This window comes from Lutra lutra, chromosome 5 (assembly GCF_902655055.1).
Source record: "Lutra lutra chromosome 5, mLutLut1.2, whole genome shotgun sequence".
Taxonomy (NCBI): Eukaryota; Metazoa; Chordata; class Mammalia; order Carnivora; family Mustelidae; genus Lutra; species Lutra lutra.
Window position 1 is genome coordinate 135921105 of NC_062282.1, and position 12882 is coordinate 135933986.

Consider the following 12882-nt stretch of genomic DNA (forward strand, 5'->3'; position numbering starts at 1 on the left):
TGCTAAGGAGCTTTCTGATTTTATTAATGTTCTTCACTGGGTTTTATCTTACTCCACAGAGGCCACGTATCTTTAATCATCACATTAGTCTCAGCTGTCAAACCTAAGAGCATTATGAACTCCATTCCTGAAAAATGCAATGCCATCATTAATCTGTTAACCCTCTCAACCATCCTGGTGAAGGGGGGTGGCACCACGCCCTCGTAAAATATGCAAAGAAGTCATGCTACTTTCTCAGGGTCGCACTGAATTGGTCTCAGCAATATTACTCGGGGTTATTTCCATCCTCATTCTAAGTCCTTGCCCAGGTTCTCCCAGGGGAAAGATGGGAGGAACCGGGCCAACTAAACAAAGAGGCCCGGCACAAATGGAAATTCCCTTGATGAGGAAAACAACTAGCGCCATTTACCAAAGAAAAGTAGAAAAAAGGAAGGAAGGAATGGAGGACATTCTTGACCAAGAGAACACAGCCAAACTGTACCTTTAAGTATCTCATACAATGAGAAAGCACCAAGAAAGTGCTCTCTCCATGACATTTAATGAAAAGTATTTATGTTTTCTTCCTAAAAGCCAAGAGGTAGAAAATTCAGAAGCCTTGCTATCCAAAGATAGAGAGCTTAGAAATAGAAAGAGTTCTGTATTACTACTGACTGATTTCGTGGGGGAGTCATAGATTCATAAGCTTGTTTGAGATATATCATTCTACAGCCCTTAAAAAAATGCAGCAATGTAAAACTGTTGGTCCTCAATAAATAGCAAATATGCCAAAAGCATCGAACCAGTAGCATATAGAATCTCTGCCAGCTTCCCACCAGGCTGTTTAATGTTGGTGCATGCATGTGTCTGTGCACCTGTTTGATGGGGATGATAGGGAAATTTAAACCAAATGGACCCGTGCATCATGCTCCACCCACTTTGGGAACCCCTCTGGATGCTAAGGGTAGCCCGGACAGCCTAAAAGACAATACAGGATTAGTACAGCTGTGGATTCCCATAAAACCTGGATGCAAATTCTAACTCTTGGTACTTTCTAGCCTCATAATCTTCGGCAAGATACTCAAATTCCCCAAACCTCTCTTTCTTCACTTGCCAAATGGCCCTGCTAACGGTACCTGCACAAGAGGGCATTATGAGAACTCCAGGAGATAAAGCAAGCAGGATGCTTGTCACACCGCCTGGCACAAAGCAGAGCTAAAGAAGTGTGTTGATTTTCACTACTGCTACACGCTAACAGTGGTGCTGCTGATCAAATGCCCCCAATGATCCCTGTATCTCCTCTGTGTGATACCCTCTCACTGAGCCTGGGAGGGACCTGTGACCGGCTTCTAACTAGTGCCACGTGACAAAGGTGATGGGATGTCACTCCCAGGACATTAGGTAAGACTCTGTCTGATCAGCAGACTTATTCTAGAATCTTTCTCTGCATTGATGGCCTGAAAAGGCAAACTGTCATGGATCCTACACGCACAAAGAAATTCTGTCAAGGACACGGGCAAGTGGACTCTTCCCTAGTTGAGCTTTAGATGAGCACTCAGTTCTGGCAACACCTCGATGGCAAACACATAGAGGACCCTGTTACCGCCATACCTGAGTTCCTGATGCACAGAAGTTGTGAGCTGATAAATGTGTGTTAAGCCAGTAATTTTGTGGTAACTTATTACACAGCAATAGAAAATGAACACAGAAGCACTCTACCTTCCTCATCATGCTGATCTAGGCTCCTTTATTCAGCTTTTCCCTTTCCATCGCTATTCTTAAAACTCTACTGGCAGGTTGACCTTATGACTATGTATAATGAACCTTTTTTTTTTAACTCAGCTAGTCCCAGTGTCACCATCAATAATTACTCAACAGATGTTGAAGCTCTTTTTGACTATTTCTGACGAAGACAGCCACCATTCACATTTTAGGTTAATCATAGCTCTGTAATATTTAGAGAGCTGGTAAAACTCTCTAAAGCCACAGAGCATAAATTTATGCATGAACTTGCTCTTCCACAATCTGGTCAAGCTTCAAACATGAATCACTCACACAGGAAGCATGGCACTGCCATTTCATTGTCCTATTTTTTCTTGCATAAATCTCATCTTTGTAAAAGGTAGGAGACTGGTGAGTCTGACCTTCCCCCCGACCTCCATGTTCTCTCTCCTGGGTCCCAGTATCTGCACTGGAAAGACGTCTCCATTGAAAGGAACAGAGAGTAATCTTTAAGTATATTTAGTATAAGAATGCAATCGGAATGGAGTCCATGAATGCCACTATGATGTGAAGAGCCACCTAACATTATTACATAAGAATGTCTTGACAATAAGTTAAAAGGGAACTGACTCAATCCTTGACACAGCACAGAAAAAGTTTTCCATTATCTTCTACCATCCTCTGCACAAGTTGCTCTGTCCTTGTAGGCTTAAAATTTTAATAAATACCCTCCTGATCATCTTTTAAAAATCCAAGACTTAAAAAAAAAAAAAATCCAAGACTATAGTACCTGCCAGCTTTTAGTTAAGAGCTTTCACAATTTCTTTTTTCTTAAAAATATTCTCACAGGGGCACCTGAGTGGCTCAGTCTGTTAAGCATCTGCCTTTGGCTCAGGTCATGATCCCAGGGTCCTGAGATCAAGCCCTGTGTCAGGCTCCCTGCTTGGGAGGGAGCCTGCTTCTCCCTCTCCTTCCTACTGGTGCTCTCTCTCTCTCAAATAAAGAAATAAAAAATTTTTTTAAAAGATTTTATTTATTTGACAGGCAGAAATCACAAGTAGGCAGAGAGGCAGGCAGAGAGAGAGAGGAGGAAGCAGGCTCCCCGCTGAGCAGAGAGCCCGATGCGGGGCTTGATCCCAGAACCCTGGGATCATGACTGAGCCAAAGCAGAGGCTTTAACCTCTGAGCCATCCAGGCACCCCAAAGAAATAAAATCTTTTTTTTTTTTTTTTTTTTAATTTTTTTATGTGACAGAGAGAGAGAGATCATAAGTAGGCAGAGAGGCAGGCAGAGAGAGAGGGGAAAGCAGGCTCCCGGCTGAGCAGAGAGACCGATGCGGGGCTCGATCCCAGGACCCTGAGATCATGACCTGAGCCGAAGGCAGTGGCTTAACCCACTGAGCCACCCAGGCGCCCCAGAAATAAAATCTTTTAGAAAATTCTCACTGTTAACAACTATTAACAATGGTTGCCTTTGATGGTTGCAAATCAGAAAACTCACCTAACACTCTTTTATATTTATCATTAATACAAAAATAATCACTTTAAAAAACAAAAAAAAACACCTGTAAACAAAACAAAACAAAAAAGGCATTAAAAATGTTGTAATTCAACAGAGCTCACTACTGAAACATCATATTGCTGCCTTTCCAGCTTTTCCTATCACATTTTTATTACTTTTATAAAAAAGGAAAATATTGTAAGTTTTCATCCAAGTAAAAACTGAAAGATTTTGTCTGTATAATAGCCTATATGAGAAAAGAACATTGGGGATCTTGTCTTGGCTCTGGTGCCAAGCTATTCATTTGACCTTGGGTAAGCAAGTTAACCTCTCTGGGATATGCCTGACAAATATGGAAGTAGATGATCTCAAGTATAAAGGGTCTTTCCTCTCTACTCAAACAATCTACAATTATAAGACCTGAGTTTTCAAAACTTTCCACAGGTCATCTAGACCAAGGGCTGTGGCAGCCTGGTTTTTAGAGCTCTCTGAATTCTCACATAAAAACAGAACCCCTTAGGGGCGCCTGGGTGGCTCAGTGGGTTAAAGCCTCTGCCTTCGCCTCGGGTCGTGATCCCAGGGTCCTGGGATCGAGCCCCGCATCGGGCTCTCTGCTCAGCAGGGAGCCTGCTTCCTCCTCTCTCTGTCTCTGCCTGCCTCTCTGCCTACTTCTGATCTCTGTCTATCAAATAAATAAAAATCTTTAAAAACAAAACAGAACACCTTACTCAAAAGAACCAAATGCTTGAGACAAGGTATTCTCTCGAACAACAAAATACAAGCTAGGACAAACCCACACCATCCACAAGCCCGAAAGGGTGTCTGAGTGGGCAGAAGCAGCGAGAAGCAGTAAGGCTGGTGGACTCGAGAACTGGAAAACCCCAACATAAACAGTCAGTACCCACAGGAAAGTGAAGGGCGCCAACTGGAAAGGAAAGGCTAAAACTAGGAGGTATCCTGCCTGAGCCGAGAGTAAATGGGGGAAGGGGTCCCAACAAGATCTGGAAGACCTAAAGCAGCTCATCCCTGAGAACTCTCAAGATTGGCCTCAGGACTCGCTTCCAGGAGGAAAAACTGCTGACGGTGGGATCAGGATTGAACAAGACAGAGTGACAGAGACAAAGGAAAGACTAGATCTAGATAGAAGTAGGTGAGGGGAACAGAGCCAGGAAGTGTCGGAAAGCAGGCGGTCATATTTTTGACAAAATAAAAACAACAGAAGACTAAGCCTTAAGAACTTATAAAAACCTTCTTAAACCGGGCCTCCTAAAAGTTCAAGGAAACTATTTTTTCATTAAAAAACTGAAAAATGGAGAAGTCCTGAGGTCAAATTCCATACAAAGTTATAAGAAGGAAGGAAAAAAGAAAATATCTCCCTATATACTATGAAAGCATGCCACAAAATGGAACACCCCACCCCCAAAAAGCCCAGACAGAGCCTACTATTTCAAAATAAGCTGAAAGACCTTAAGGAAACAAAATGACATAAAACATGAAAGAACATAACGCAGAATTAGAAAACTCATATAGTAAAAGAACACAGCAAAAAATTAGAAATAAAAATGCATTTCAGGAATACAAACTAAACTAGAAGGCACACAGGGAGAAATAAACACAACATATAATGCCCCAAAAGAAACAGAAGACAAACAACAGGAAAAACCAAGTAAAAAGGGAGAGACAGGAGGTAGATAGTGAAATACTGAAAACAGGCAGAAAAGATCTAACATACAAATAGTAAGCATCCTTGAAGAAGAAAATCAAAACAAGAGAACTGATATTAAACACTGTAGTTTTTTACACTTCCCTGAAATTAAAAGATTAAAAGAGATAATCAAAAGAATACACAGCAAACCTGAGCATATCCAACCAGAATGACTCAGATCAAGAGTTACTCTAGTCGGAGCACCTGGCTGGATCAGTTGGTGGAGCGTGTGCTCCTGATAGCGGGGTTGTGAGTTTTAGCCCCACGCTGGGTGTAGAGATTACTTAAAAATAAAATCTTTTAAAGAAAAGTTACTCTAGTAAAATTACTAGACAGACAGACAGACAGACAAAAAGAAAGAAAAGAAAAAGGAAAAGAAAAGACAAGACAAGACATGCTATGGACATCTAGAGTACATGTCTGTGAGGCTGTATTATCAGACTTTGGGAGCAGCACTCTACACCAAAAGAGAAGAAGGGAATGTATTCAAGAAAAGAAAAGATGGGCCAAGGGTTTTCTATCCAGCCACAATGTCTTTCAAGTATGAAGGGCAAAGAGAACAGACATACTGTTAATAATGAGCAAGAACTTAATGAAGATGATCCCGAGTCCTCCCTGAGGAATCGTCTAGAAAATCCGCTTCAGGCAATAAACGAATAAACAAGGAATGCTGACATAAGGACCACGGTAAACACTAAACATATAGGTACGTAGAGAAGCCTAAATGAGGATGAGAGGGGGAGAGTGTGAGTTGCAATGGCCAGATGGCCAGGCAGGTGGAAGGAAGACAACTTAGCAAAAAAACTGCGGGGGTGCAGAGCGCGTAATGCAACAACAACAAAAAATTACATTCTTCTCAGGAACTGCATCTGTAACGGCAGTAGTAATATTATCCTGATACTGTACATAATATGGAATGAAGCAAGTAATCATGGAGTATTTTCATTCAATCATCCTCTGTAGCTTTAAGAACTAGGATTCTTCACGTGAAAGAAAGGAGATTCAGATAAAATACAGGAGAAGCTAGGTATGAAGTACACTGCGGTCTGAATTTAAATTGCGGTTATTTGTATGAACTCCTAATGTATTTTATCTGAAAAGTTATACGTACATGCGTATGTAGACAAATAAGGAAATAAAGAATTTCCTGGCTACATCTAGAAAAGGGGCCTGGAAACAATGACTGACCTAGAAGCCATAAGCACGCTTAGCACTCAGATTGTGGTCTGAAGATACTACTCTCTGCTCAGAGAAGTAAGAGTTACTCAGAGGATGGTTACTACCACATTTGGGGGGGAAAAAACGTACTATTTGAGTCTGGACTCACGTCAAAAGACTCAGGAGCCAACCTGAAGAGGCTCATACTGGCCCAAGATAATACAATTTGAGTTTCTGTAACGAAAACAGTTATGGTGGAATGAAAACCCAAATATGTTTAAATCTATAATTTCTTAATTATATATATTTTTAATTATTGGGCAACTTCAGAGGATCAGAGTTTGTTTTCTTGAAAAATGTTAGTAGAAAGATGAGAAATTTTGCTTTTCCTCGATGAACCGTTGTTTTACCGAATCACAGATGATGGGAGATGTCTCTATAAAAGCATTCCAATTAATGAGAAATGGCAGAACTGAAATATCACCATATTTTTAAGTCCTAATAATTCAATGAATCGATGAACAAAGGCGTTGAGTATTAACAGCTGCTAACATCATAGAAAACGAGACAAGCAGACCCTATATTGCCTCCCGTTGAAACAACAAACACCCCCTACTGTCTGGCCAAAGGGACCAGACATGAATTTGACTGAGCCTCTGGGTCCACCTGCAGTTTCACAGGAGCTAGAGGGGACGGAGGGGTGCGGTGAGCTGTATGGTGAGTGTCTAATGAGCAACATGCAGACTGTAGGGAACTCCACAGGTTAAATGGCAAGTTTCTAACAGATTAACTAAAAAGCAAACCAAGAGTGGAAGCCAAACCTATACATTAAGAGATTCAAAGTAAACCCAGAGTTTCTAATGAGCAAGACTAAACTTCATTCTCTAGGGATATATAAGCTTTAGGGATATAGGGTAAAGAGACAGGAAATAGGACTATAAAAGTCATGGTGGTGGTTAACTTGGTGGGAGGGAGGGTACGACTAGGACGGGACATAAGGAGGGGCTTCTGGGATGGCTGGCAAGTTCTACTTCCTGATCTGGACAGGGCTTATGAGAACGTTTGCTCATTATCCCGTAACTCGATCTGCTGGAATTCCTCAATCTAGGTTATATCTTTAAATAAAAAATATAAGAGTTTAAAAAAAAATAAAAAACCTCTCCAGATCCCTTACCTGTGCCTTGGCTAATTTCTTTTCCAGAAGGTCTCGTTCCCGCTCCGTTTGCTGCAGACGTTTATTAAGTTCCACTATATCTCCCTTGAGTGATGCCAGGGCTGCCAAGTGGAGCTGTGGTGACAGAAGGAAAGGAGCACAAGGTTAGATCCTTTGGCAGAAACTCGTTCCTTCCCTGTAATTAGTGTGATCATATAAAAAAAATGCCGCAACTCCAATGGGTGCTATTAAATCAGGTGTCGGGCAGGCAAGCTGGGTTATATGGTGGTCACCATAGACGTAACAGGGAGAAAACTCACATGTGGGCAGCGGGACCTAATTTCGGGGGTCCCATCAGAATAGAGAGCAAAGCTCCTCACTCTGAGGGCTTTCCCTCTGTTACTCAGCAAGGGTGCAATTCATTGCTGGTATGGGGTTGTCTGATTCTCAGCCCAAGCCACGAGAAAGAAGGAGAACCAGATCAGCTTTGAACTCACTTTGGAACATATGAAAGTTGGACAAGGCAACTCTGTGACCCATCCTGCTGCGTGTACAGACAGATCACGGGGCCGAGTTTAAGAAAAACTGGGCGAGCTCATTTTTGGTCAGATGGTCTCCCCATAAAGTCAGTCCTTTATTTCCTTGCCAGCTCATCTTTCCTCATTGTCCTCCAGACACACTACATTGCCCAGATGCTGCTTCTCGGCGAGCAGGTCCTCTTGCAGGAACAGAACAAGAACTCTGATAAATGATGCTCGGAGAAGACACACGAAGAATCCCCCCAGATTCCCCTCCCCAGCCAACTCCCTCAGGTTAACTGGAGCTACAAGGGAAGTTCTTCAACACATTAACAAGGGGTACCAGCACCCCTAGCATCTCAACGTGCCCAACTTCTGAGCCCAAAAACTGAGCTTTGCCAGCACCAAAGCTACCCCAGGAGCCTTTGTGGCTTTTCAGGGCAATGGACGGAGCTCAACACTCAGGTCCCAGAGTAGCACCCTTCAACCTTCTTTGTCTTCTGAGTCACTGCTTCTCATCTGTCTTCACCGGCAGCTCCAATGGGGAAAGTGTAGACCATTCCCTAGCCAAATTCCACACTCCATTTGGGTGACTGATTAGGATCAGAACAAACCCTCCCTTCCTGACAAGTTTTTAGTAGTTTCTGCCAAGAGGGATTAAAGTAAGGAGTAGACAAATAAATGTGATCTTTAAAGATGGACGTGGTAGGACGGTCCACAGTTCAACTTTGAAGATTTTAATTGCAGGTTTAGAAAATGCTTTTCTGCAACTGCATGTCGGCTGGGAGGCTTGTTGGGGTGTGAGTGGGAGGAAGGGAGAAGGAGACCCAGGGCAGGGTCTGGGCTTTCAAAGCAGTTGTTTATGTTAGACTAACATGGCAGTGACCGTGACTTTGCTTCACTTTGCTTCATCAGGAATGCCTGAAATTTAAAAAAGGAAATGTCAGGCAATCTGGCGGTATTTGCCTTCTCATGTAGGGCTAGGGCTGCTCAGAAAAGGTCACTCTGGGTTTCAGATACAAGGTTTTGTGCGAGGACGTCTCAGCACAAATACCACGGTGGTCCCATTGTAGTCTTTTTTTTTTTTTAATTTTTTTAAAAAATTTATTATTTATTTTATTTTTTATTTTTTTTTTAAGATTTTATTGATTTATTTGAGAGAGAGACAGTGAGAGAGAGCATGAGCTGGGAGAAGGTCAGAGAGAGAAGCAGACTCCCCGTGGAGCTGGGAGCCCGATGCGGGACTCGATCCCGGGACTCCAGGATCATGACCTGAGCCGAAGGCAGTCGTCCAACCAACTGAGCCACCCAGGCGTCCCAATTTATTTATTTTTTAAAAGATTTTATTTATTTGACAGAGATCACAAGCAGGTAGAGAGACAGGCAGAGACAGAGAGAAGGGGAAGCAGGCTCCCAGCTGAGCAGAGAGCCCGATGCAGGGCTTGATCCCAGGACACTGGGATCATGACCTGAGCTGGAGGCAGAAGCTTTAAATCCACTGAGCCACCCAGGCGACCCTCCCATTGTAGTCTTTTGAGGCCATTCTGCTTCCAACAGGGTGGAGAGGGACACAAATTCACTCCTTCCTTAGACAGCTGGGTATCCCCCTCTTGCCTCTGAACTGTCCATCTGAAGATTCTCCTTCAGGGTCAGACATTGTGGTCTGTTAGACGTTATGTCAAGACTTGAGAGAGGCTTTACCACCTCTCCTCTGGCCAGAAGGATGAAATTCATATAGAGCTGAAATGTTCCTAAAGAAATAGAAACTAAGTAGAAACTAAGATCCCAACGCTAAGGCCAGACATGCTTCCTCTCTCCTACATCTCCCTCCTACTTCCAGTGGGGGAGGACTTGGGGGGAGAATTAGGAAGGCAAAGCTGATGAAGCTCTCAACTTCACACTTACATCATAAACTGGACCGATGGGGAGACACAGAGTCGTTATTTCCATCATAGCACATGGCAGAGAGGGTCCAGGATGGATCATCCCTACTGGGGAGAGGACCCAGCCTGGAACAGAGAACACCTTTGGGCCTTCCAGATTGCCAGGAAGATCCAAAAGATGTGTATTTGGGGCAAGTCTTCACTCTCCTGGATGGAAGATGGCTGTCCATAAAATGAGAACAGACCAGTTGTCCTTCACCTTCCCTGAGTCCCAAATCCCTGAAGAATCTAGGCAGGTGACAGACCCTTGTCCTAGAGAAGAGTCAAGATTTGGGGGTTTATGGCAATGACACATTCTGGAAGCTTTCCACGACCTCCAAATTAAGAAACCACAGAGTCCGCCTAAGTTTCGTAGACTCTCTTGTGAGTCATAGTCATAGTTGTTTGAGCGGGGAAAGGGCCTTGGGCACTTGACATCACCCATTCCACCTTTGCAGGTGAGCAGGTGAGGACCTGAAACCCAGAGACTGACCTGCTCACTCAAGGTCCCGTGGGTTGCTCAGCGCTAGCACCAAGTCCACCACTGCCCTTTCCCCCACTGTATGATGGTGTATCTGACAGCAATTCTCATGTTGTATGCAGGGAGAAAATTTTACTTAAAATATTTCCCTCTGATTGCAGAAAAAATAAAAATGTAACCGAAAACTAAGCCAGAGAGAGGGCATTCTAACATTTTAGTGGTGGCCTCTGGATGGTTTCAGATCTCTGAGGGGACATTTTGAGTAAGTTTTTTTTAAAACTTTTCTGTTTATTTTTAAGTGTGTGTGTGTGTGTGTGTGTGTGTGTGTGTGTGTGTGTGTTTAAAGAGGCTTTGTATTAAGAAACAAAGAGTTGTGACTCTATTTTCTACACATATAGGGCTGGGGCATAAAACTATAAAGGGTCTTTTCCCTTCCTTGCTGCACCTTTTTCTCTATCTACTAGCTCTTCTGATAGAAGATAAAACTCAAAGAAAAGGGGGAGGGTAGAATATACACATGTTCCCGTATGTTGCTGACAGTCATTCAGCAGAAACTAACATCAGAAGGTGAGAAGTAGAGTGGGCAAAGCAGGCGAGTCCCAAGACGTGTTGCTTAGGAGGGGGCTGACGGCACCCCCTTCCTACCTGATGACTGATCACGAGCAGTGTGCTAAGTTCTCACAAGACATTCCCCCATTAGTAATCCAGTAATCAAAAGCTAGCTTGACCTCCCTTCTTCGTGAGCTTCGCTCCCCCTCACTCTGGCAGACCTGTGGTAGCCCTGGGAATTCAAAGGCTGGGGAATGTGAGCGCAACACTCCAAGTATTAGGACACACCCTGTGCCCTGTCAAGGCAAGTATTAAAAGATAAGAAGGACAGAGGTCTTTGGGGTAAATTTTTAACAAGAGTAACAGTGGACTTAAATCTGGAAAGACAAATTTACCAAAGCAACCGAAACAGTTAAATATCCGTAACAGGAAAATTGTATGTATACCCATTTTTGAGATCTCTTTACTTGTTTCCTGGCTTTGGAAATGGTCTCTGACTTGAGACAGAACTTCAGACATATGACCCATAAAGAACCATAAAAAGAAATGTTTCACTAACCAAAGAGAAAAAATATATATGATGCTTAGAGTCTGTGCCAGCGTCCTCTCCAACTCATTTATTTTTTTTTAAAGATTTTATTTATTTATTTGACACACACACACACAGAGAGAGAGAGAGAGAGCGAGCGCACATGCAGGGGAGCAGCTGGCAGAGGGAGAAGCAGGATCCCTACTGATCAGGGAGCCTCCCGTAGGTTTTGATCCTGGGATCATGACCTGAGTCAAAAGCAGACATTAAACTGACTGAGCCACCCAGGCACCCCTCCAACTCGTTTTTCTCTTCATGCTCTGCAACAAGAGCCCAGTTTTTAGCTGGTCATATCACTGCTGCTCGGCTGAATCGTCCCAGTTCCTAGCTCTCGCTCCACAGCTGGAGCCAGGTGTCGCCATGTGACCAAGTTCTGGCCAATGAGATGTAAGTAGAAATACTATATGGGAGTTCTAGGAAAACATCCAAAAGAAGTCACTCCCCTTTTCTCTTCCTCCATATTTGCTGCTTGGTACATTATGTGATGGCTGGAGCTTAAGCAGCCACTCTCCTTCATAAAGGTGAGCTCGACACTCTAAAGGGCCAAAACTAGGGGCGCCTGGGTGGCTCAGTGGGTTAAAGCCTCTGCCTTCGGCTCAGGTCATGATCCCAGGGTCTTGGGATCGAGCCCCGCATCGGGCTCTCTGCTCAGCAGGGAGCCTGCTTCCTCCTCTCTTCTCTGCCTGCCTCTCTGCCTACTTGTGATCTCTGTCAAATAAATAAATAAAATCTTATTAAAAAAATAAAAAATAAAAAAAATTAAAGGGCCAAAACTTGCCCGAGCCCTGGCAAGTTTATAGAGTCACCGTGCCAGCTTTGGACTGTTGGCATCAGACTCCTGGAACAGAATAGCCAGCAACAGACCTCCACTGTATAGGCCACTCTTATATTTAGGTACTCTGGCAAATGAAGTTGATCTAACCCTACTTTGTAAAGAATCATATATGCCTGGCTTCAAATCTCATTTAAGCCACTTGCAGGAGACTTGTCTTTAGATGGCTAATTTAATCACTTTGTCATAGGCTGCCACAGAGATAAATGAGACCACGCCGATACTGTAACTCGCTGGGTGTCTGGAACCAGGGAAACATTCAACAAAAGCCCACGTCCTCTTTCCCAGTCAAGGCTTAAGTCAACAAGTTTCAAGTCAACAGCCTTCTTAGAAGAAGCCCCATCAGAGGTAGTGAGTGGGACATTCAACCGAGTGAGCAAGCCAGTCCTGTCTCAGAACAGCTTCCTTCTGGTGGGTATCAGCACGGAAGTGGGAGACCAGAGCTGGTCCATCTGATTCTGCTGACGTCCTAAGGTTTATCTTAAAGGGATGACCACCAAGGCTCTTACATCTCTGTGCAATTTTCACCCAAGGCCTAAGCAAGGTTGGGATGGGACGGTGACACTTCCTAAAAAAATGTGGGTCTCGTGCATGAAGGCCATAAATCCATACTTACCTCATCACTCTGGAGATCGGAGGCACGAAGTCCCCAGGCTGCTTGGAGACCGGCCTCACATTCATTTTACAGTGTGTGTCCAAATGAAACTAAACCACCTGGAATTTTGACTGCAAGGTGGCTGTCAAAATAGTTGTTATTTTTGGATGAAACACTACTCA

General features: G+C 43.6%; 1 protein-coding gene across 5 annotated transcripts in view; it reads right to left on the reverse strand.

The window, feature by feature from the left end:
- MCC (MCC regulator of WNT signaling pathway) overlaps positions 1–12882 on the reverse strand; it is a 425078-nt gene that overhangs the window by 104459 nt on the left and 307737 nt on the right. For all 5 annotated transcript variants that reach the window (XM_047730871.1, XM_047730872.1, XM_047730874.1 and 2 more), the window contains one exon: positions 7236–7349. In XM_047730871.1, the coding sequence (XP_047586827.1) occupies positions 7236–7349 (114 nt within the window). The remainder of the gene's footprint in view (positions 1–7235; positions 7350–12882) is intronic.